We start from the raw sequence: 25,622 nt of genomic DNA on the forward strand, positions 1-25,622 counted from the left end.
CACAAGGACAGATCTGTACAAACCTCGGCATATTGGCATCGGTCTCACTTCCAGTAAAATTACTTTTTCTTCATATTAGGCCAAGGCAAGAGTGCAGAGACATTTATGAAACTTTGTTTAATGTACTGAAAAGCCATCGGCTAGAACATTTAGGAAATTGATTTTCCTGGCATTGATGAACTCTTTTTATTTTACCCCAGTATTAATTACTTTTTTTTTTTTTTAAACAAATTAATTTAAGAGTCGTAAAACCTAACAAGTGAGCCAAACGTCAGTAGATCATGTTCCCCTCTCCCCTTCCTCCCCCCCGTCCCCGCTACCGGAGCTGGTATGGGAGGAGAGGGAAATCCAGCGCCGTGCCTGACTCTGTGCCGCGGGTTCTCCGCAGGGGAAGCGTCGTCGCTGCAGGATTACGCCGCCACCACCATGAACGAGTTCCTGGGCATGTTCGGCTACGACGACCAGAACATGCGGGACGAGCTGGCCCGCAAGATCAGCTTCGACAAGCTGAACGCCGCTACCTCAGAGGCCGCCGCCGCCACCGCGCTGCCCGGCGAGGACGCCTTGAGCAAACGCGCCCGCTTCTCCAAGTACGAGGAGTACATCCGCAAGCTGAAGGCCGGGGAGCAGCTCTCGTGGCCCATGCACTTGGCCAAGTCCGAGGAGCTGGGCCCCAAGCTGGGCAAAGAACCTTCCTCGGTGCTGGCGCAGCCCATTCGGGTGCCAGGCCCAGACGCCTCCCTACTGACGGAGACCAAAGCCACCATCCTGCCGCTGCCCTCTCCCAGCAGCTCCCAGATGCAGGGCCTGATGTCACGGGCCTCCAAGTACGACTTCTTCATTCAGAAGCTGAAGACGGGTGAGAGCATCAGGCCACAAAACGGCAACACGTACAAGAAGGCCTCCAAGTATGACCTAGAAAATGTCAAGTACTTGCACCTTTTCAAGCCTGGAGAAGGAAGCCCAGATATGGGAGGAGCCATCGCCTTCAAGACGGGCAAGGTAGGCCGGCCTTCCAAGTATGATGTGAGGAACATTCAGAAGCTCACTCCAGTAAAAGCTCCAGCTCCCAGCCTGGCCCCTGCTCCCCTCGCCAGCACCCCCAGCAGCACTCCCGTGGCCGGGCCAGAGCAGTCCGTCGCATTGCCATTCAACACTCCTGAGTACCTGAAATCAACCTTCTCCAAGACAGACTCCATCACAACTGGAACAGTCTCTACAGTAAAGTAAGTGTCCTCCTACTTCTCTTATCTGTGTACTAGTGGGGGCTCATACTGAAGTCTGTGTGTGGGTCAGTGGGCAGTCCCAGTTCCTGGGATGATAATTACTCTCTGTGATGTGTCTTTTTGCTCTCTGCTGAAGTGTCTTCTCCTCTGTTAACACCCTACGTCTCTACTTATCTTATTTGCACTGAGGATGTGATCTGCCATCAGCAGTTACAGCCACGAATCCAGAGTCCACTGGCTCCTAAGTCCATATGTTACAATGAAAGAGGGGGGAACATGGTGCTGTCAGCACTCTAAGGTCAAGGTTGGAACTCCTTTACATTCTCCTTCCTCCAGTTCCCTGGACATCCAGATGTGTCTGTAGGAGAACCTGATTCTTGCTTCCATTTAACTCAATGGCAAGACTCTGCTGACTTCACTGTTAGCAAGATGGGGCAAGATGGGCTGGTTTGTCCCAGAACTCAGAAGACATTTTGGTGCCTAATTCCCATCAATTTTCATGGGAGTTAGCCATATACATACTTTTGTGGGGCCAGGCCTGTGTCTTCTCAATTTTCTTGTTCCATACACAAATAGAGGTGATTCAATTACCCCTCAGACTGGGCAAACTCATTAGCCCAATTACCACTAATAGCCTCCTACACACACGTTGCCAGCAATCTCTGCAGCGATGCCGTGACTCAATGGACATATCTGAAGGCCTTACCAAACCTTGGATTACATTTTAAATGTGGCTTCCAAAGGTGGGAGCTGTAGAAGAGATACATATGTACATCAGACTGCAAACAGGGAGGGAGGGACTTCTCTACTTTCTTGTCATGGTTTGGATTTACTTGTTTCTCACTGTGGACCTGGGGCTGCTGTGAGCTGTGAATCTCATGGGGTCATTTGTAATAAGTCCAGGACCTCTGTCCTATACTTCTGTGGCAAGTGCCATCACACACACCCTTCTACTTTGCCCTCTGATAAGGAGGAAGTCTGTTCTGTGTTTGACATATGGACCTAGGAGGCCTTGGGCTGAATCCTCTTTGCAGTCCCAAGCAAGTGTGCATCCCCCACTTTCCATGTTTCCCCACCTGGAAGGCAGAGCTGTGTAATGACACCTGTCTTCCATGTGAAACAGTCGTTTATCAAGTGCCTGCAGACAGATTTGGGAGCTCCATGGTTAAGGTGTATGGGAAAGGGCAGAGGATTATTAACATTTGCATCTGGCTCCCGCTCAGGATGAACCTGTGTGTGCTCCAGATGGCAGGCAGGGACTCCTGTTACTAAAAAACACTGTTGTAAATATTCCTGTAGGCACAGTGCCTTGTTGTGATGGGTGACTTGGCCAGGGACTCTGTGCCTGAAGTGTCTTCAGAAAGCTCAGCTGCCTGGAGTTCAGTGGCCATCCTAGAGCTGTGCCTGAGGGGCTGCGAGCCTCTTATCTGCAGTGGTGATGCACTGGAATCCCAGTTTGATTTCCTTTCTCTTGCTCATTTCCTGCCTCTTGCAAATGTGGGTTTGCAGCACCATGGTGATCCCTGCTCTGGCCACAGGACTTCCTCAGCTGGGGCATCATCATGGGGCTTCAGCAGGGGTGGAGGTGCCCAGGGCCTTCAGCCTGGCACTTGCCATGTCCCAATCACACACTGGAGTACAGAAGGGGCTCTGGGCCCTTCCCCTTCAGGCTGATCTCCAGATACAGGCTTCCATGATAAAAGACAGCAGCCCATTCCATTAGTTGAGCTGGTGGAGGAAGTACTGACTGTGGTATCTGGGCCCTGGCTGTCCATTCTCAGTGCCCACTTGGTTCAAATGACCTGGCAGGAGTTACCCCTCACTCTCACACATATGCACATACCCCCTTGCCATGGGTTTAAACTCTCTGACATCTAATGCTATTAACCTGCCCTGAACTAATCTACCTTCCAGTGAACTCTGTGCGAAAGTGTCCTTGTTTAAACCAGGCTGTCACGAGGAGCACTGGAGGAGAAGGGAGATGAGTACAGCCTGTCTGGGGTGGCCTTGGTATGCCCCTGTCTCTTGGGTAGGCTGGAGCCTGGCCCTGTATCTCGTTTTCTCTCTTGCTGAACTCACTGAGGATGTTATTTTTGTCTGCTTACTAATGATGTAAAATAACCCAGGCTTATGTGACAGTTGGGTTGGCTTTCTCATTGATTAAAGTACGTAAATACCTTTGCTGCTCCATCTGTCTGTTGGAGTTTTGGGGTGTCTGTGAAACAGAGAGGCAGTTGAAGCCCTGTCAGGGGCTGGAGCCGTGGTTCCAGTGCTGGTCACAGCGCAGGGTGTCTGCTGGCCACAGGAAATGGGCAGGAGCTCACAGTTCTTCTCCCTCAGCTGAACCGTGCACACAAGGGCAGCGTTGCCAGGTGCTTGAGGTGTTTGTTTTCATGTGGCCATCACTTGTTTGCGTAGGGATTTTTAGTTTTTTCTGTAGAAACAGCGTTTTGTGGTTGATCTTGATTTCTCCAACAAACTACACTGGGTCCTGCAAAGAAGGAACATGCAGGAGGGTGGTAGGCTGACTGTGTGGTTCCCTGGAGAAGGAGGTACAGGATTGGAAGGGAAAGGGGAAGGGAGGTTAAACCTATGGAGGTCTTTTCTGGTGCTCCTCCCTGGGCACTCTCTCCTGGTGTGTCAGTGGTGTGTGGGAGAAACAAGGAGTTTAGGCAGTGCCCTGTCCCTGCTAACCAGCTCTGCCCTGTGTGTTTCTCCTTAGGAATGGATTACCCACTGACAAACCAGCCGTCAGCGAAGATGTAAATATTTACCAGAAGTATATTGCCAGGTAGGCAAAACTTTTAACTTTCTTGGGGAGAGGGCTGGATGTAAGAGGGTGGACTGGTGGTGGGAGAGATGAAGTCTTGTCCATCTGGATCAAGTGTTTAAACCAGTCACTGGCACTTCCATTTCCCTTGGCAGCTGTACTTGCTCTGCTGCCCTGCTTGGGAGAGCAGTAGCTGTGAGAGGTGTTCAAGCATGCCAAGAGCATGCTCGACTCCCCAGAGCTGTTAGACTTCGTGACAAATAGTGGAAAACTGTTTCACTGCAGAAGCCCAGGATTTAAATGGGAATGCTGCCTCTTGACTGTTGTTCTTTCTGCCCATTGCTGTGCTGTCTCCAGCCTTTTCCCCCTGCCATGTCCAGTGCCTGCAGGAGGCAAGCAGAGAACATCTCACTTCTGAGAATCTAGGCTGGAGGCATCCAGGAGTGACCTGAGTTTAGGCAGCTTTTGGCATCACCGTGAGATTTTTATCCTAGAAAATTTTGCAGCTCATTTGTATGAGAAACCCTCCCTGAGTCAGGTGCAGAGTAGGGCACCTTATCCCAGCTGTGGGAGAGCTTAGGTCAGGACTGAGCAGTGCTGAGAGGGAGCCCAGGGTGGTTGTGGGGAGACAGAGTGAGCAATACCATGAGAGCCAGAGGGACAGAGGAGATCACTGCACAGCACCTGCCTGGTTCAGAGCTCCTGGTGTAAAGGGTCCCTCAGCCTTTGCCCTCGGCCTGTTGAATCCTCCATCTGTACTGTGAAAAAAGCTCACAAGGAAGCCCCTTGTACCCAGACAGACACCAGTCAGGGAAACAAGCAAACACTTCTCTCCAGAAATAAAGCTGAGGGGTTTGATCCCACCAGCACTTATTAACAAGAGGGGAGGGGAATGTGTATTGTGCTTTCCTACCTTGCCAGAGTCTACAGAGAGTCTCCCCGTGGGAGACAGTCAGCTGCTAGGAAGGTGCGGGGGGAGATCTTGGCACCTCAGGAGAGTTGGAACAGCACTCTCCCTTAGCTGAAGAGTGGAACAGGAGGTGATTTCCTTTCCTCTTTTGCCCAAATCCCAGATACAGAAGGAGGGAGGAGAAGACCCCATGGGAAGAGAGGGCAGTTGCACCACCACATGCAGCTCCTCAAGCGTGTGGCAACTCACTGCCTTGGGAGAGAGTATGGGAAGGAAAGCAGGGATTTAAACCTCTCCTTGCATGGGGCAGAAGGAGCAGCACCCTTTTATTTCTGAGATTGCAGGAATTGCAGGGAGAGGAGGTGGCACCCTTCTGTCCCCTGCTCCCCTCTCTAGCAGAGAACTGTGTAAATAAACACTTGAGCCACATCCAGTGCTCTTGGTGCTCTGCAAGCCCCCTCCCCTGGGTCAGGCAGTAGCTGGGGGAGGCTCGTGAGATACCTCAGGGACACCACATCCTGCTTAAAAGGCTCCGCAAGCCGCCCGTTGGCAGCACAGCCACTTCCCTTCAATTTACACACATTTTTAAAAACAGTTTAAAGCCTTAAAATCAAGGGGTGGGGGGAGAGAGACACGACACTCTTATGTCTGTACTGCATAATTAGCTTAATGAGTTTGCCAAAGCCACTGCCAAAAGCTGCCCAGGGATAATCCATTCTCTCACACAACAAAACAAAACCTCTTACTTAGCTAGTTTGGGTTGGGTTGTTTTTCCCCCTGCCTCCCCCCCTCTGTATATTTATAATTAAAAAAAAAAAGACCACAGAAAAAATTATTATTATTATTATTAGTGCCTCAGCAGATGGTGCTTCTGGCAGCACTTGCTTAAATATTTATTTCTGTGTGGGTTTCCTCCCCCCTTGTAATTGGGGTGGGTTTTTTTTTTTTCTTTCATATCATCGTTACAGAGTAATGAGTCTGTAAACACTCTCTAAGCATGCTGACTTCTTTATTTATTATTTTTATTATTATTTATTTATCAACTCTTACCAGATCAAGACTAGTTCTTTCTGGCCAAAAAAAAAAAAAAAAAAGTAAAGTGAGGGAAGAGGGAATGTGTTGTTCTTGGGCAAATGAATCTACAGGGCCTGTATGGACAATTTAGGAATTGGGCTTTGCATATCAGTGCGATGAGGTGGTCTGAGTTTTCCTGTTTCAGGTGTGTTTGTGTCTGTTTGTGTGCATGGAAATTGTGGGTACGTTCATGTAAATTCAGAGGGGTGTTGATGTACCTGAGAGTCTGTGCATGTAAATGTGCCCGTGTGTCTGCATGTAAGTGAGTGTGTGGTGTGTAAGCTTTCCTGTTATGAAAAAGCTAAACAGATGCTGTGCTTTAAAAATTAATAGCTTTGAACTGTTTCAAGTGTCAGAAGAAACACAGGATGAATATAACCCTTTAGGAGCCCAACCTTACGGACTGAAGGAGCAGAATTTCCCCTTTGTGCTGGGTTTGCTGCTTCCCTCCTTCCCCAAGCACGGGGTTTGGTGGAACACTTGCCTTCCTGTGCTGTAGGCACCACACACACCTTTCTGTGGCACGTGGAAGGGAGGGTAGGAGTTGGAAGTGCTGGAGTGCTTGTTTAGTTGGTGTTTTTAAAACTGAGATCATCCCATAGCCAGATCTCTTCAGTGTCTGGCCCTTCTTTCACTCCACTTGGCATCTCTGGTCATTTTGCATCCTCATTTTTGATAATATTTTGGCCTGCTTTGCTTTTGTATTTGTCAGCAAGGTCTTTTATCTTCCTTTTCCCTCTGCCTGACCTGCACCCACAGTTCTCCAGCCTCACACAGCCCTTTGCTCTCTCTTGCCTTTGAAACTCCTTTCCTTTAAGAGCTGCTGGTGGTGCTGTTGACATGAAGGCCTGGACTGGCAGGACCAGTTGGCTCCCTGTGCTGGTCAGTGCCAGGGTGACTCTGCCCCTGCCCTGGACGAGCCTTGCAGCTGCCCAGGCACTGAGCAGGAGCAGCTCCCTCTGCCCTGGGCTCCACACCTTTGTTTGTGCAGCCAGCCCTGCCGTTTGCCTTGTGGTTTGTTTCTTCTCCTGCTGCTGAGGTTTGTTCCAGTTTCTCAATCACCTGTTCTGACGTGATCCTGATTTCCTGCAGTATTTCTTCTCCTTCCCCAGGGAAAGGCATGTCTGCTCCTGGCATCTGTCCCTGTCTCCCTTTGTGAATGCTGAGGCAAAGAAGTCATTTAATTTTTTAGCAATGTCTATCTTTTCTGTCAATTAAGTCCCCTTTCCATCTCCTAGAGGCCCTGCTGTCTCCACAGTTGACCTCCTCTTCCTTACTGTGCTTCAGAAATGCCTTATTTAGTATTGCTTTTCATCCTGAATTTTTCTATCCTGTAGCCTGGCGTTACCTCACCTTATGATGATCCATAATCTTTTCTCCTCCTGCCCCGTTCTTCAGTTTCTCCAGGACGCCCTCACTCCTCTCATTTTCCCTTTCTATCCACTGCCCTTCCTTGTTTCTTTCCCATGCCCTTTATCATATGCACTCCTGCTGTGTTTAGCACTAAGTGACGTGAGGAACCTTTGAGGAACCTTTGAGCAGATGGTACTTTATCTTTGAATGTTTCCCCTCTGAGTCCCCTTCTCTCCACTGCTTTTCCCTTTCAAGCTCTTCAGCTCTTCCATGGTCCTCTAGAATATACATGAGAGAGTTCACTGCACTGATTACCCCATTACTGGATCATCCCCTTGTGCCAATTCCTGGTATGTCTGTCAGTCAGTACATTAGATGTACTGACTGTTTGTATGTAGGTATTATGTGGCACTTCTGGTCTTTTTTCCACCCTGTACATCTGGAGTTTTTCAGATTTGCTGTCTGCAGCTTTTCTGAGGTCCTACTAGGTGGGCTTAGACTGCAAATTTCAAATCCATATTTGCCCAATGTTTTATTTGTCTCCTTCTGTCATGGGAGATTTCTGACACTTGCTGCTGTGGTATCTAAACCCCCACATGAGAATTCTAGAATTGTGTGATGGTTAGTTCAAGGAACCCTCCTTCTTTGTGCTTCCCGAGTAAACAACTTAGATAACGAAGATGAATTTCAAGGGGAAAAACAGATTAGGGATGTACAAGACCTGAATGATCCGGCTCAAGAAGCACCTTTAAATAGTGACAAATAAGCAAGGGAAGGCGGGAGGGTCACCATCCTTGGGGGGGATAAAGGAGATGGGGTTTAATGCCGTAAACATGTGGGATGAAAACAGGACTTTATCTGTACCCTGCTCACAGGCACTGCTGCCAGGACAGTGTCTCATTCATTCTCTCCCCTGCTCTGCTGTTGCAGGTTCTCGGGCAGCCAGCACTGTGGGCACATACACTGTGCATACCAGTACAGAGAACATTACCACTGCCTCGACCCCGAGTGCAACTACCAGGTAAAAAAACCCTGCTCAGGAGTGACCAGCACAGCCCCCTGAGCACACGGGGCAGGGGGGGAGATGTGTGTCCTCCTGTGCTGTCCTCCCCGGTGCCCACACATGCCTTTTCACTTTCCTGCTCTGAAAGAGGACAGGATACATTCTGAATTTAATAGAACTCTATTTTGCTCCCGTTTAACTCAATCTAATACCATTTAACCAAAGCCAGACCGCTACAAGGAAGAGCAGAATATAGATCAGCTCGAGTCAGTGGGAACTACTCCAGATTTATATCAGTGAAACCAAGAGCATAAATTGTGCTGTGTTACAAATTGTGCCTGAAACAGGGAATGCTGATCTGTTAGTCTGTCCCTTTCCCTCCCGCTGCCCGAGTGACTTTGTAGCAGCAGTATCTGCAACAAAACAGGCAGCGAGACCAGCGGCGGTCCGGGATTTGTGGGGAAGGCGCGGGGGCAGGAGCGATGCTGTAATTCCTGGGAGAACTGCCAGGGGATCCACGTCAGGCCAGCGGGTCACGTGCTGTGTTTGTTTACCCTCATCCCAGGTCCAGAAGTTTGACACTGCCATTTCTGTGGTCAGGCTGGTGTGTAAGTGGGAATCCCAGGGTTGGCCTCTGCTGTGCATCAGGCACAACTTCAGCCCTGCCCCGGGAGACCTCTGGGTCTCCAAGGGATGAGCCTGACCACAGCAGAGGAAGTCGATCTGGATCTGCTGAGCTTGGCTGTGGGTTTCTATTGATCAAAGGAGAGTTTCTCTCTGGGATGCACTCAGTGTCCTCCTACCCAGCATCGAGTAATGGAGATGAGCCTGTCCCAACTGTGCCATGGATATCCCTGCACCAGAAAGAGAGAAACACAAAGGACGGAAAAACAGAAAAACCTATTATTATGATTGGCCTCATGATTATTTCCTAAGGAGTCTGGAAGCTGCTTGCAAAGGAACTGTCTGGTCTCGCAGGGAATAAGGATTTAGGCTGCTTTTTAAAATGCAAATTATTTTATGGCTGAGATATATTTTAGAATAAGTAACGCTCTGTAATAAGTGGGCACAAATTAACAATGATTGGCAATAGCAATCCTGTATGTACGCCCTGGGAAATCATACCTCCAGCCTCCAAGGGATTTCTGTTGAAATCTATATCCCTATATTCCCGTGCCAATACCAACGAGATTGATCAGGATTGATATTATAGGAGGAAAGAGTGGAAGCGATAATCATTTGTTTCCTATGAGGGAGACTGGAAAAGTTGTTAAACATTAGAATACAGGCCTTTTCAATTACTCCTCAAAATAAATGGATATTGATTTCTTTTAAAAAAATCAGATTTACTTTCCCACCTTTAGTGTTAAATATTGATGTCTGTGGGAAATAAAAATGAAAAGCTTCATTTTAAAGGCACTTAGCCTGCTCTGACAGTGGGGTACCCCTTCATTCCTTCAGGCAGGTAGAGGATTAAAAGGATATTCTGGTCATACAGATTTAGTTCTGAGCTCTACTGCCATCTTTTCCTGTGTCTGGAAGGAAGTTGTGTGTCCCTGTTTTCCTAATAAAGCCATCCTACCCTGTAGGGGAGGCAGGAGACTTAGAATGGGAAAACAGTGTGAAAGAGCAGAGTGTTTTTCCCAGTCTGACATGAGTGTGGCAGCCAGTGCCTTGCTAACCACTACAGTGAGTGATTTGGAAGCTTGGGTTACTCTCTTGCAGCCTGTTTAGTTCACTGGTTTGCTTTCTATCTATAGGTCTTCCTGAGATAGGAGCAGCTAAAATTATATTAGAAAAATTGCAGTCTTAAAGCTGCAGGGAGCTGGTTCTGGACATCACCCCAGTGTCATGTTTACTTTCCCTTTACCAAGGAGATAGATGCACACGATTCCTCTTCAGCCTGACTCTCCTGGGGTGATTACTGCCAAGCGTTAAACTCCCGGTCCCACTAACAACAACAAAACCCACCCTGCCCTGGGATTACTCCCCCACTGGCACCACAAGTCTCAGCGTGTGTGTCTGTCTGTGTCCCCCTGCAGAGATTCACCAGTAAGCAGGATGTGATCCGGCATTACAACATGCACAAGAAGCGGGATAACTCCCTGCAGCACGGCTTCATGCGCTTCAGCCCCCTGGACGACTGCAGCGTGTACTACCACGGCTGCCACCTCAACGGCAAGAGCACACACTACCACTGCATGCAGGTAATGGGGGCACAGCCAGGGCCACTGCTGGAACCCTGTCCTGCCTGCGGGGCTCTTCAAGGGTTCTTGAGTTCAGGCCAACACTTCTGAGGCAGAGGGGTGACATTCAGGGGGGCATTCATAGCCTGTCTTGCTCACTTCTGATTCAGGAGCCCCTTTGAAGAGTCCGTGCCCTGTCCTCGCTGCACTTGCCCTGCCAAGTGTTGAGAAGGGCAGAGGGAAGCCCCATTCTCTGTTGTTAGAAGCCTTGTCCATGCAGTGAGGCAAAGCAGGTCTTAAGGTTTTCTCACAGTCTTGGACTTCACTTGTTCAAGCAAGTCCCATTTTCCAAGATTCAGGGACCTCTGCCTCCACTCAAATCTGATCTGTTCCTCCCTTGAAACCAGACTTTTCTGTGACACAGCTGCCCTTCAACACTGGGTTAATTTCCTCCATAATCAATTTCTAAAGTAATTAAACCTCAATGTCACCTACTTAGACTTAACCCCCCGGGTTCTCCATCTCCCCCACCAGTGGTACCTGTGTGTGATGTCCACTGGAGCCATGTTCCAGGAGCCAGGGCACAGCCAGAGCTGGAGCTGCTGCACAGTTGTCTCTGAGATGCCCTCACTGTTCTAGACACAGACACACCACATTGTTTGGGTCTCACCCTGATTGTTCCTCAGATTCAAGGGTTTGACATGTGCTCATTTCATCGGAGTTGTGGCCTAAGCCATTGCCCTGAGAATGTGCTGTAGTTACAGAGGGACCAGGCAACCCTTGGTGACAGCTTTTCTGGTCAGAAGAGTCAGGCTCAGTCCCTGCCCTGTCCCAGCAGTTTAAGATCCCAGTTAAAGTCACAAGGCCTTAATCACATGCTTAAATGCTTTGCTGGGATAGACTTGAGCATATGTTTAACTTGAAGTCAGGTAAGCTTTCTGAAGTCAATGGGGCTTAAGCACATACTTAAATGTTAGGCATGCACTCAAGTTCTGTCCTGAATAGGGGCTGGTTGAAGCATGTGCTTACAGCATTTGATAAATTGGGAACTTCATGTGACTTACTGTTGAGGACATTTTCTGTTACACTTCCATAATATTGATTGTTTAGTTTCTTCAATTGAGCAAGATAGAATTTAATTTTTTTTTAGAGTACAAGGAGTGTTTCACAGCTTCAAGTCACTCTGAGTTCAAATAGAGACCCTCGTTTACACAACTATATATGGCTAATTCCACCCTGTGCCCACTGTCTTCCAGTAAAATAACGCCCTTGTAAGCAGTGTCTTACAGGAAAGGTGTCTGAATATAAACTCCCAATTAAAGAAAATACTGCTTAAATGGCAGAATTTGTGCCATCCATCTCATGGGGTTTTTTTTTCTTTATGTCCATAATTGGTGTGGATAAAATTCAGTTAGTTGTTTATATAAACGGACATTTTTTTAGGCTTTAGCACCAAGAGCTGCATTGCAAATTATTCCTAAGGAGGTTTTTGTTTAATTCTTTTTTTTAATACCGTGCAGGGCCTGTCTTTTTTCAAGGTGTCAGTGCAGAGAGAGAGAAGCTCTTTAATATTGGAAATAGCTGGAGATCCTTTTTTTTTTTCCCTGGGTATTTGTCATGGGTTTTGTTATGGCCTGTTTGAATCAACCTGGGCTGAACTAAGGGGTGGTGTTTTTGTTCTCTTCAGTTCTGAGATGGTGCAGGCATTGGCACACGTTGTGCTAGAAGAAAAGAAAAAAAAATCCTCCCTCAGCAGGGCTGAGGACGTTTTGGGATTCCAGTGGTTTTTTACTCAATATGGCAAAGTTGCCCGGTTTGCCCAGAGGAAGGCAGGTTTTCAGCATTCCCTCCTCATCACACCATTCCCATTTGCTGCACAAGTTTAAAATTATTGACGTGGGAAGTCTTGAGCAGGGACAGGGAAAAAAAGTCACCAGCTGAACACTGGGTGTAAGCTTTGCTAGAATTAAACTGTTTATTACGACCTCGAAAGATTGGTTGGCCCCATGTTGCATCACCCTGCCTTACCTCTCAGAAGGACTAAAGAGGTAAATAACTTATTCCCACTCAATTTTGTATTCCCCAAATAGTTGAAACTCCTGCTTCATTCCATGTCACCCCAAGATAACAACAAGTAACAACATCTCTTAGTCTTCCCTTCTCCTTAAGAGCATGAACCCTGCTTACTGCCTCCCTAAGCAGGCATGATTATCCAGAGCTGGTCTTTTATCCCTTCAATCCTCCCTTTTTTTCTTACTGTTTCATGCCCAGAGAGTTGGGTTGGGTTGGTTTTTTTTTTCCCACAACTGCTCTCTCAGTCTTTAGGTTGGGAATTGAAGTGATGACTTAATACTCCAAGGAGCAGCACACAAATGGAACTGTTAAATGTATGTGTGCTGCTCGTGTGTTTATTACTGCTGGTGATGATGGCAGGCTGTTAAACCACTGTGCTGATGACTCCTGTTTTGGCCTGGGGCAGGTGGGCTGTAACAAGGTCTACACGAGCACCTCTGACGTGATGACCCACGAGAACTTCCACAAGAAGAACACTCAGCTCATCAACGACGGGTTCCAGCGGTTCCGTGCCACGGAGGACTGTGGCACTGTGGAGTGCCAGTTCTATGGGCAGAAAACCACTCACTTTCACTGCAGGTGAGACAACAGGGAGGGGGAGGAATCCTGCCTCAGAGCTCTGTGCTCTGTGTGCCTCCTTCTACCAAGTCCTAATTTCAGGAGTGTGCACAGGGACTTGGTTTTCCCTGCTGTGACCTTCACAGTCCTGCTCCTGAGAGAACTCATGTTCCAGGGCAGATGGGATTTCCAGGATCTTTCCAGAGACCACTCTGAAGGCAGGAGTATGATCTGAGGAGAGGATACCCACTAGAAAATACATCCTAGAATCATTTAGGAAAGAGATCACATTGCTCATCAGAGTGCAGCTGAAGTAGGCCCTTAATACACTGCTAATGGCACTTCCATGGTAGGGTTTTTTCCAGCCAGCTCATCCCTTTTGGGGCCTGACTGGGCCTTCTGTGCACAACTGCTCTTCTATTGATTTCTCATGTTCTCAGGAAGAGCAGGAAAGCACAGTTTGTACCTTAGTCCCCTTTAGCTGCTGTTCTGGTTGGAACTTTCAGTGGAGGGTGCCTGTGTTATTGTGGCTGTTCCTCTGAGGGGAGTGAGCATCCCAGCTGTCCCACATGGCAGCATTTCTGCTGGCCTTGGTGTCACAGCTCCTCAGCCCCTCTGCAGCCAGGCCTTTGTCTCATCCCGGCCCCAGTCCTTGTCCCAGAGGGAGGCAGGTGACAGCAGCTGGGCTGTGCTCCTGCCCACACAGCCAACCCCCCTGTCCTCGATGCCCTTGCAGGAGACCTGGGTGCACATTCACCTTCAAGAACAAGTGTGACATTGAGAAGCACAAGAGCTACCACATCAAAGATGATGCCTATGCCAAGGATGGCTTCAAGAAGTTCTACAAGTACGAGGAATGCAAGTATGAGGGCTGTGTCTACAGCAAGGCCACCAACCACTTCCACTGCATCAGGGCAGGCTGTGGCTTCACCTTCACCTCCACCAGCCAGATGACCTCCCACAAACGCAAACACGAGCGCCGGCACATCCGGAGCTCGGGAGTGCTGGGCCTGCCTGCCTCTCTCCTGGGCTCCAAGGACAACGAGCAGGAGGAGTCCAGTAACGATGACCTCATTGACTTCTCTGCCATGAGCTCCAAGAACTCCAGCCTGAGTGCCTCCCCGACCAGCCAACAGTCTTCCGTGTCTCTCATCGTCCCGGCCGCGCCCTCCTCTGCGGCCGAGCTCGCTTCCTCACAGGCCACCAAGGCTGCCAACAGCATGACACCAGCCACCAAGATCTCTGGCCTGCTCTCCCAGGCTCTTCCCAGCAATATACCCTTGGCCCTGGCACTCTCCAACTCAGCACTTCCTGGGACAGCTGGATCCTTCTTCCCCATCATCCCCAGTCGGGTCTCTACACCACTGCCTGCCAGCTCGGCTAATCTGATGACTGCTGGTTCTTCTGGCGCCAATCCAACATCATCTGCTCCTGCAGATTCCTCGTCCCAGGCAGTCTCAGGATCTGGTGAGCCAGCGGCTACTTCCTCTCCAGCTCCAGCAGCATCTATAATGGAAAGGATCTCTGCTAGCAAGGGATTAATCTCTCCTATGATGGCCAGGCTGGCAGCAGCTGCACTCAAGCCCTCTGTGGCACTTGAAGCAGGTGAGTTACCCCATCAGTGGTGATAGTGGTGGGAGGCAGAGCAGTGCCTGATGACTGAGAGTGAATGAGAAGCCACCCAGTGACATTTATGTTCCTTTACTACCTCCTTCCCACTTCCATGGGACTGGAGGTGGGAAGGAGGTAGTAAAGGAATATGAATGGGAGAGTGAACTTGGTTGTGTCTAGTTAGCCCTTGGAGAGGGCAGTCTTGGCATGGGTTCCCGTGGATTCTGGCTATACCCACCTGGCCAGAAGAGAGGCAGGAAACACAGCTTTGCCCACAAAAGGAGCTGAAGGAAGAGTTTTGCCATGTGTAGTTTGCTGTAAGCTGAAAAGAGAGAGGCACTGTACTGAAAATGGAAATGAAGAAAAGCTTGGCCAATACTTGCAGGCTGTGCAGAGACTGTATGAGCTTTAGCTGGTCCCTGTGGTGATGATGCTGTAGCCCATGGCCTGTTGTTTTTCTGGTCTGGGATGCCGGTTCTGTGCTCCAGCTCTGTTGCCCCAGCTGTGGGTTTGGGGATAGTGCTGGTACAGTCCACAAACAGGACCTTTCTCCTGGTCAGTCCTTGCAAGCTGTGCTTCACCTGTCCCTGCAGCTCCCTGAGGAGGTAAAAGATGGAAATGAGAACTCCCCTGGGGCAGCATGAAGCTCTTGCTGCTGCCACCTACACCTGATGCAGGTCATAGCCCATGCCCAGCCCTTCCAGAGGGACATGGGGTTCCCAGGAGAGCACAGGGAACCTCCACAGTCTGCTGAACATGGTCAGCTCCTGGTGGGCAGTGAGGGGTCATGGGGGGAGGCTGTGCCTGGCAGCCCCCATGGCATTGGGCTGCCCTGGAGCTCCTTCCTGGGGCATGGAGAGGCTGGAGCAGCTGCTGACCCTGGCTGTGGGAGTGCTGAGCAAACGGGGGAGTAGGACGAAGCGATCTGATTAAAGAGGGAGGGGAACTTTCACATACTTTTAAAATTATTGTTTGAAAAATTGTTTCCTAAAGCAGAGAAAGGTCATTGAGGAAACTATTTTCCTTTATTTTTTAATAAAATGCCACTTGCTGTCTGAGAAGCAGCTCGCTGTCAGCTGTACTGCCGGAGGGCAAATTAATATTTTAGTCACTTGGGGATTGTGGAGAAAAGCTCTGCAGACATGTTCCTGTCAGCAACTTTTTTTCCCTCCTTTTTTCTTTGCTGTTTTTTCCTAATTTTTTTTTTCTCTTTAATTTGTTCTCCCTTTTCCCTCCCTTTTTTTTTTTTTATTTTTCCCCCTCTCTTCCTTTAATTCGGATTTTTCTTTCCGCAGAGCTCCCCGCGGAGCAGCACTGCCGGGTCGGTGGGGACGTGGCGGGGGCGGTGGCGGGAGGTCGCGGGTCCCTCGCTGTCACCTCGGATCGCCCCGGCGGGGCAGATGCTCCTGCTGGGCAGGCGCAGTGTCGGGGCCGGCGCTGTCGCTACGGCAACGCTGGGATTGGGGACGGGGAAGGGGGCTTGACTAGCAGTCGAAAGCTGCCACATTGCCTCAGCATTAACAGAGTCTTTAATAAACGCTTAAGAGGCAGCCCCGCAAATTAGTTATGACAGTTTGTGCAGAGAATCAGGTCTCCCCCACGCTCCTTCCGCCCTTCTCCTTTAAAGGGCCCATAGCCTGGACAACTTTGACATAATTTTGCAATAATTATCACTTGAAGAATTTCCACGCTGGAGTGGACGTCAGAACCCATCATGTCAACTTGGCAATAAACGCTGACCAGCAATCCCAGCACTTCCCTTCCCCCCACACTTTTCCTTTGCTTTTTCCATTTAGGCACTGGTGCCAGTGATTTAACTTACTTATTTGCCATTGTAACCTCATTTTAGACCTACATTTTCGTTTAAATTTTGCACTTAATTTGGGTGTCTTTCTCGAGCAGGGAATGGACAACCAGCAGCTCCCGGACGGTTCAATCCAGTCCAGGTGAAGCAGGAACCTGCGGAGGCCATGGGATCATCATCTGCCACCAGTCAGGACTCCCTGCAGGAGCACAGCTTGGACCTGAGCGTCAAGGATCACGGGTGAGAGAAGGGGACAGGCACACTGAGCTCTTCCCAGCATCGAGCTCTGGGAAGTTCCTGTACCTGTAACACAAGGACACGGAGTGTTGGTGAAAGGCAGTTTCACAGGGGCTGAGTTGGACTCCCCAAAACTGCAGGCAGGGATGGTTATTATAGTCCCCCTCAAGTGTATGTTCTCCAGATGTTTTTTTGAGCTCACAAGCACCTTTTGACTCTTTGACAAGAGCCTCACCTCTTGTCCTCCCCTCTGGAAAATGAGCCACTGGCAGAGCTGCTTTCCCTTAGTCCTGCTCTTGTGATCCCGAGCTGATCAAAGGCCCAGTGCCACACCTATGCACACTCTGAGCAGCAGCACTGGCACTGCTGTCTGTCTGCTGAACAAGGTCTGAGGGAAGCACCTGCTAGAGAAATCGGACACACAAAACAGCCCAGTGTCAGGATAACTCTGGTCTGGGTCTGGCATGATCCATGGTGTTATGGTCATGGTTGTGCAATGTGAACGCACCTTTCTCAAAACATGTGTCCCACTTGCCTGGCATACCTGCTGAGAACAGGAGTGTTTGGGGATTGTCCTGTGTGGAAAAAGAGCAGAGGAACTGATCCTGGGGATAAGTGAGCTCCACTTTGACCTTTCTATACATTCCTGGCCATACCTTCTTTAAACCTGGTACCCCAGCACTTGGAGCTGCTGCTGATGGTGTGAGATCCCAAGGCTGCCTTTCAGCACTTGACCATTGCCTTGCCTTCCTCTCTGCTGCCCAGGGGCCCCATGTCCCTGGCAGTGTGAGTCTTCAGCAACGTCCCCCTTGGTTTTCTGGGATATATTCGTGGGAAGTTCTAGCAGGATGAAGGAGCATGGGGGAGGTTGTGAGTCAACTAATGAAGTGTGGTGGGTTGGATGGGTTGGACACTGAGTTACTGGTCTGGGCTGTTTAGGAGCTTAAAGAAGTAAATCCTGCAGACCCGGGGCTCCCTTTGTCTCCATCTTGGCTATCTCGAGTTTGGCCTGCCCAGGGGAGGGTGGGCATCATTCTCTTCCTGCGGATGCAGCAGGTGAGGACCGAGGCAGCTTGAAGGGAGGAGGATTAATCTGAGCGCTCCCGGTCCCTGTGCACATCTCAACTAAACCCTGTTGGTTTGTGTGTTCCAGTAATGAATCAAATGGCCACACAGTCTCGGCAAATTCATCTCTTTTATCCTCGCTTATGAATAAGGTAAGAGCCATCCATCACACGCCTTTCATTGCCCCCACCACGAGAAATTAAAGCCGCGATAGCGGGGAGGGGGGGCCGAGATGCGTTTGTTTTTTAATGTTTTGCCTCTAATAAGATGAGTTTGTACCATTTAAATTTTGAGACCATTTTTCATCGGGTATAATTTCAGAGCCACTGCTTACGAATTAATTTAATGAACTGGCTGAAGAAATATATTGCAGCCTCTGACACCTTTTTTTTTTCCATCCTTTCTAGATGGCTCCGAAAGGTTCCTTTGCTTTTTTTTTTTTTTCCTTTCATTTTTATTTCCAGAACCTGGCAACTTCTTTCTCGCTCTCTTTTTATAGTTATTCATTTTGTTTATTTACTTAAAAACATTTTTTTTCATTGGGGGAGGGGGCGAATAATTTGTTTTTATGGAAGAGAAGGAAAAAAATTAGAAGTTTTGAACCAAAATCATCAATTCCTGTCTTTCTGGTGTGAGTAATGGTGTCCAACAGAATCCCCTTTACCGTGTTCTAGAATATTTATTTCAGATAATGTACAGTTTCTTTTTCCTTACTTTTTCCTTAAATTATACATCATCTCAAATATATATTTCCCTTTCACATGATAAATTCTACTGTACCAAGATTAATTTTGCTGCTGCATACAACTGCAGTAGAGATCAGGGCAGCCTTTGAGCCATGCTTTAATATTCTGCTGTGTGATGGTTTTACAGGCATAACTATTGCCCACCCCTTGGCTCTGGGCATTACAAGCATCAAGGCCATATAACCCTCAAGAGAGGGCAAAGTGACTTTACCTCGTAATCTCCTGCCTCCTTTCTCTCTTGTTTCATCGCTGGTTTTCACTGTGTTGTTTGATTTCTGTGTTTATCCTTCGTGTCACTTTTCTCCTCCGTGGGCTCTCTGTTAACACTGGGTTTTTGATGTCCCCTTTTAAACTTAATTTCTTATCTGTTCCCATGTATTGTCCCTTTAGTGGTTCCAAATATGCAGCTTTTTCTCTAGCGAGTAAATGTGCGTAGTGAGTTTGCTCTCCGGGGTCCTGAGTCATTCTGAAGGCCCCAAATCAGGGAAATTCTCTTTCAGTGGGCACTTCACTTGAAAATCTCCAGGATAATATGGGATTTAAGCATGTGCTTGGAAATCAGCATTTGCTTGTGTGCAGCCTGACACACGACTCTTTATGTTGTGCCAAACAGGCGTAGCACAGGGGCAAACTGTGAGTTCTTCAGGTTCTTTTTTTTAAAAGAAGGGGATTAACCAATGACATAAAGCAGCAAAGAGTAGAACCCACTGATTAAAGGAACTGATTCCAAGAATTCTAAGGAACTGAGTTGAGTTCGGTCTGCTCAGGAACACATCACACTTGTCTTTTCCTCTTGCTGCACAGTTTGTGTCCGTGGGGGAATCCTTCATTGTTTGTCTAGGAAAAAGAGCCCTTTACAGGAATGGAATGCCCAACGCCCCAGTGGAAACAGACGACCTGGATTTCTGACTCCAGCCATAAAGAGTTGCAGTCTCCACACAGCAGCAGGGGCTTTACCTTCAGGGGGCATTAAGAGAGCCTCAAATAGCCAGGATTCCTGTAGCCTATTGCAGTTTATTTAGGGGGCTGTCAGACTTAATTAACTGATATTTATAAAGGGCTTTGAGATCCTCGAGTGGGTGGAGTTTCCAGTGCAAGTATTGGGCCCAATCCTGCATTTTATTCACGCTGTGAAATTCACTGTTGTTACTGGAGGTAATTGAGAGCACAACAGAGCAAGAAAGGGTCTGGGAAATTGTGCATTTATTCTGAAAGAAAATTTTCCCTCTAAGCACTCTTGAGTGACTTCTTTTTTCTATCCTGCATACCACATCTGGACCTCTAAACCTTCTCTGTGCAGAGTCAATTTGAAGCCTCACAAAATGCAGATTGTGAGTCTGAGTCCTGCTTTGTGGGGGATGTGTCCATTTAGCACAGAAAGTGACATATTTCATTATTGAAGTTAATAAGAATTTTCCAGGGACTTAAGTAGAGGCAGAATTTTTTTTCCCAGGTTGAATGACATTCTCCTCCTTCCACCCTCACAACATACCTGATACTCACTTTAAAAGGAGACATCCTTGGGGCAGGGACAAGGTTACTCAAAATAAACTTGAGCTTACCAGTTCTACCAGAGCTCTGTGTAGAGACCAGCATTTTGTAGGAGCTCCACAGGGCTATTACTGTTTTAGCCTGCACACCTTTTCCATAGTCAAATAGGAGACCTCTCTTCACCTCAGTTCCCCCCTGTATAAAATAGACACGAGGCTTCACTGCTGAACAAGAGCCATGAATATTCAATGGGAACTCGAGTGCTCTGTGATAGTTGGGTGGAGGATGCAGAAGTGAGGTGTTATTAAGTTTTGCTGATGCAGTTGGGGCAGCCTGTGCAGACTTCTTGTCTTCTCACAATCTTTGAAGACACAGCTTGGTGTGGGACAGTCCTGAGGGTGTCCATGGCTGTTGCTGGGCCTGATGCAGTGTCTGTGTTCTTGTTCCAGATGTCCAAGACCAGTGCCAGCCTTGGCAACCTGCTGAACATTAAGACAGAAGGTGATGGCAGCCAGGCTGGGGCTGGGGAGCCAACCCAGTACTTGGGCAAGGCAGTGAAGGCCCTTGTCCAGGAGAAGCTCTCTGAGCCGTGGAAGATGTACCTGCGCCGGTAAGGAGAGCGTGGAACTGGGAATGCAGCAAAGGGGAAGGGATTTCTTTGCAAAGTGTCTGACTCATAGGTTCACCCCTGAATTCAGAGTTCTGCTAAATGTAAAGGCCTGACTCTGCCATACCCTGACTACCTAGAGCGTGTTCAGTCCCTGCTACCTGCACCAAGTGCTGATGTCCTGTAAGGAATGTCTGCCCCAGAGAGTTATTTTCCAAAGGCATCTTGAGAACCAAATATGAGCACAGATCTTCACAAAGCTGTGTTGGCCTGCACGTCATCTTAGGCTGCTCCTTATGTCCCTGATCTGTGAGTCCTGGGGACCCACTGCAGTGTCCCCTTAGCACTGACCTTGTGTGGGACCATGTTCAGATACTGCACCGGGGTCGTGGAGCCTTAAAGGGCTTCCTGGGGCATTTCCTCTGACCACGGGCCACTGAAACAGAGAAAGTTGGGGGGATTTGGGACATGGCAGTAAGTATAAGGGGTATGGGAACTGGGATGGTGGCTGCTGGTTTTGTTGTAGGGAAGACTCAAAAAGAAAATGGAACAGGTCCAGACCTCACCCACACACACATACATGCCCAGACAGACACATGCTTTGAGCACACGCACATACACCCAGGCAGACACATGGCTTTGTGCTCTGACACAGATTAATTGCCTACAAATGCCTGTGGACACTTTGTAAATCACAGGCTTTAATGGAAAAGACTAGGAAGTCTTCTAGTCCATCTGCCCCTGGCCACTGTGAGATCCTTCCCTGCAGTCCATTTGCATTTGGTCCAGCCTAGTTGTAATTATGCCAGGCAGTGTGGCTATTTTCTTGTCTCTGGGAGCATTATTCTACCACCTAAGAAGTTTCAGTGTCACATTTTTTTTCCATGTTTGCTACCTGAATTTCCCTTTTTGTAGTTTTGTTGCAGTTCTGGTTGTATCCCCTTGAACCACAGCAGATAATTCCTCTGTGCAGTTGGGAGTTCACTCCCTTCAGATGGTCACAGACTTTCAGCGTGCCATTTAACCAGACTTATTTACTTCCTTTGGTCTGACTCTGTGCCCTTGCTCTGGCATCACCCAGGCAGAACAAGCTTTGTGCCCCCCATGTGGGCAGCTCACTGTTTGCAGCTATACAGAGCAATGTGTATGTCCTGTGTTTGCCATCCCCTGTGACACTGGGCAGGCTTTTGTGTTGCTCTGAGAGTCCCCTGTGTACAAACCCCCCCGAGTGTATCAGCTGTGTGTTTTCAAACACAACTCTGGTGCTCTGAACTCTCTCCCTTCTCTTGCCAGGCCTCTCTCTGCTCTTTCTCTCCTCTTGCACTGGTGTTGCCAACTCCTCCCAGTTTAGTATATCTTCTCTGAATTTCATTATCACGCTGTTTACTCCTAGATTACTAATGAAGATGTTAAATAAGCTCAGGCTACCCCAAGTCCTCCTCTCAGCACTCACACGATGCCTCCTCCCAGCTCAGTGTGGTGCTGGTTGTCATCAGCCTTTGTTTACAGTCCCTCAGCCAGTTTCAAGCCATGAGGTGGCATCACATCCAGGCCAATTGGAATTAATTCTGAGCATATGCGAGACTGTATCAAAATGCTTTACTAAAATCCAAATATATTGCATCCCTTCATCCACTAATTTTGTAATTCTATCAAAAAAAGCAATTAAATTTGTCTGGCAAGATTTATTCTTTATAATCCTGATGCTGTTTATTGCTCATGGTTCCTTTATCCTCTAGATGTTTAATGATTTTCTCCTCCCTCTTAATATTTGTTCCATTACTTTACTGGAAGGAGAAGTTAAGGCCAGAGGTGTGATAATTGCCAAAGATGACTTGACTTTTTTTCCCCCTGAAACAACCAGTACCTTGACTGTTGGGTTTTTTTTTTCCAATTACATAGTACCTCCCTCTTCTCTGTGGCTTAAAAATCAGCAAATAGTCATGCAGTCAGTTTGGGAGTTAATTTCCATTGCACTTCAGGACATACATCACCCAGACTGGCTGATTTGTGTATATTTATATTTTTCCAACCAGTCCCTTTATCTGCTTTGTCTTTAGTTTTCTCACCCAAAGCAAATGCTATAGTGCAGCCATTTTTGACTCATCACCTCCCATTTTCATTGGGCCTTCTTTTTTAGGTTGAGCACCTCTTGTCCCTGGTAAAGCACCCCCTTTAGTTTGCAGTAACTTGTTTTCATCTCTCTCACCCCACCACTGCTTTCCTTCCTCTTCTCCCTGCAGCCATAACTGACAGCATGTGTTGTATATCCTGGCCTTTTCCAGTAGAAGTTTTTTCTTTTCCCTTTACCCTCCCCTTGGTGAGAGGTCCCTCCTGGGACCACACAGGCTGCCGTTTGTTTCTTGCTTTCCTGCTCATCAGAGCAACTGTAGTTTGTTGTATCTTAATTATGCAAGATTCCCTTGTTAAGTTTCAAATCCTTCCTGCCAGTGTTTCTTACTTGATTTCTCCATTCCCTGTGATTCTGGAGTTTCCTGAAACCACATGTATTTGTGCTGCTCTTTTAAAGACAGAGGATCTCAGCAGTGGGTGAGCAGTGACACCACACTGAGCTGGTTTTGCCCTCTGACTGTTTTCTCCAGGATGACACAAGGCACATCCTGGACGGTGCTCCCGTGGCAGGGTGGTTGTTCTGTGTTCAGGGATGATGCTCTGCAGTGTTTCTGCAGTCCAGGCTGCAGTGGGTACATAGGTGGTGCTTCCTGTCCCCCATCTGTGGGATACCCTGCTGCTTCAAGGCAGGAGGGGAATCTGGATTCCCTTGAGTGACTGTTGTTTGTGGGAACGCTGATAGAGTTGAAAAACAAAGGAAATATGTCTGTTCCAACCCTGCTTCTCTCCTGGGGCCTTCCTTAAGATGCCTGCTTGTCTGCTTTGGCCAGGTTTGGCACCAAGGATTTCTGTGATGCCCAGTGTGACTTCCTGCACAAGGTGCATTTCCACTGCGTGGTGGAGGAATGTGGGGCCCTGTTCAGCACCCTGGATGGAGCCATCAAACACGCCAAGTAAGTGGGAGAGCAGCAGTCTTGAGAAAGCTCTGCACGCACTGCAGGGAGGGAGAGACCAGCTCAAGACCACCCCAAGTTCCTTGTAAAGGCAGGGGAATGTCCAAGTAAAGAGTGAGTCAGGCCTTGGGCAGCCTGAGTCTGAAGGGGTCAAAGGGAAGGAGATGTTGCAGATTTTAAGACAGATCTGTTGGCACAGTTGGTCTCTCCTGTTGGATAGTTCCCTGTAGTTCACTACAACAAACTGCTGGCTTCTCTCCACACCCCTGGGAAGCTGCCCCACAGGCACACTGAGCTCCAACTGTGGCATTTCCCTGGTTTCACACACCTCATTTCTCTGATTTCTCCACCCCTCTTAAGGAATTCCCTTCTCCTCACAGACGGTCTAGGAGGGCCCTAAATCTTTACGCACAGTTTGCAGAGCCCCTTTTAGGATTTATCTTCAGCTAATTTGCTTGCAGACTCCTGCCCCATTCTTGTTGATGTTTAATCAAATTATTTGCAATGGTCAAGAATTTATGTCTGAATGAACGCTGTCCTTTTGCAGTTTTCACTTCCGAACTGAGGGTGGAACTGTGAAAAGTAACTCTGAGTCTCCCTTCTCAACCACTACTGAGAGTAAAGCTTCACTGGCCCCTTCATCACCATCTGCTACTTCTGCCACCATGGCAAGTGCTCCTGCCCTCGACGTGCCCACTCCAAGTCCAGCTACTGTGCCCTCTGCCCCCACACTGCTGGCTTGGAAGCAGCTGGCTTCCACTATACCCCAGATGCCTCAGATCCCAGCAGCAGTGCCTAACCTGGCAGCTTCACCCTTGGCAACGACTTCCCTGGAGAACGCCAAGCCTCAGGTCAAACCCGGATTTCTCCAGTTCCAGGAGAAGTAAGTTGGAGCTGCCCTTTGCCTCCTCTGTCCCCCCAGCCCTGCAGTGCCCTCTGTACCACTCCTCAGAGCTGCAGTACTACACCTCTGTTCACCACCGAGACCTTCTGCCTAGAAAGTACTCTGGCCTTTACCCCACAGAAAATTTAATTCTCTGAAGTCCAGGAAATACTTTCAGTTATCTTAGGGAAAAAAAAATCAAGATTTTCAAGTACATCTGAGAGCACTTTTAGGCACAAATTTAGAGGAGAAATAAACTTGGTGATATATCACTGATTCCTTTTTTATCCCTTATGAGGGCTGTACAGAAACACAGGTGTCTGCAGTATTTTTGACACTGAAGGGTTATTGGGCCAGAAATCTATGGAATGAATTGGGGCATAAGGTACCAAACCCATTGAGCAGATGAGGCAGACTAGTGATGATTTTGTCTGATCAGGGGAAGCCCTGGGATCCTGCAGTGGGACTGCCCAAGAGTTTTGTTTCTGTTGAGCTTTAAACTGGAAGAGTGGCCCTCAAAGACTACAGAACCCACCGTGCACTGCTGTGTTCTAATAATGTTAATCAGGAAAGTGCCCTGCCTGGGTGGAATTGCAGTAGCACTGCCAGCTTCAATTTCCCTAAAGAGAAAGGTGGCTATGGGAAATCTGTGGGCCATGTTTGGAACAGAGGCTTCAGCTGGGCTCCCCTTGAATTAAATTTTGGCAAAGGAACAAATGTGTGAAATGAGTGAAGGTGATGATTGGGTTTTGGATGTATTCCAGTGATCCCTGCCTGGCAACAGACTGCAAGTACGCCAACAAATTCCACTTCCACTGTCTCTTTGGGAACTGCAAGTATGTGTGCAAAACCTCTGGCAAAGCAGAATCCCACTGCCTGGACCACATCAACCCCAACAACAACCTGGTGAACGTGCGAGACCAGTTTGCTTATTACTCCCTGCAGTGTCTCTGTCCCAACCAGGTAAGAGCCATTCCAGAGCATCTGGAATGCTGTGGG

General features: G+C 48.4%; 1 protein-coding gene across 5 annotated transcripts in view; it reads left to right on the forward strand.

The window, feature by feature from the left end:
- Positions 1 to 25,622, forward strand: part of CASZ1 (castor zinc finger 1) — a 159,461-nt gene that overhangs the window by 121,040 nt on the left and 12,799 nt on the right. For all 5 annotated transcript variants that reach the window (XM_018079448.3, XM_018079453.3, XM_018079451.3 and 2 more), the window contains 12 exons: positions 389 to 1,226; positions 3,949 to 4,017; positions 8,264 to 8,354; positions 10,379 to 10,543; positions 13,002 to 13,174; positions 13,890 to 14,758; positions 16,667 to 16,808; positions 17,959 to 18,022; positions 20,557 to 20,717; positions 23,618 to 23,740; positions 24,288 to 24,623; positions 25,388 to 25,586. In XM_018079448.3, the coding sequence (XP_017934937.1) occupies positions 389 to 1,226; positions 3,949 to 4,017; positions 8,264 to 8,354; positions 10,379 to 10,543; positions 13,002 to 13,174; positions 13,890 to 14,758; positions 16,667 to 16,808; positions 17,959 to 18,022; positions 20,557 to 20,717; positions 23,618 to 23,740; positions 24,288 to 24,623; positions 25,388 to 25,586 (3,230 nt within the window). The remainder of the gene's footprint in view (positions 1 to 388; positions 1,227 to 3,948; positions 4,018 to 8,263; positions 8,355 to 10,378; positions 10,544 to 13,001; positions 13,175 to 13,889; positions 14,759 to 16,666; positions 16,809 to 17,958; positions 18,023 to 20,556; positions 20,718 to 23,617; positions 23,741 to 24,287; positions 24,624 to 25,387; positions 25,587 to 25,622) is intronic.

This window comes from Manacus vitellinus, unplaced genomic scaffold (assembly GCF_001715985.3).
Source record: "Manacus vitellinus isolate BGI_N305 unplaced genomic scaffold, ASM171598v3 scaffold_46_pilon, whole genome shotgun sequence".
NCBI classification, from domain to species: domain Eukaryota; kingdom Metazoa; phylum Chordata; class Aves; order Passeriformes; family Pipridae; genus Manacus; species Manacus vitellinus.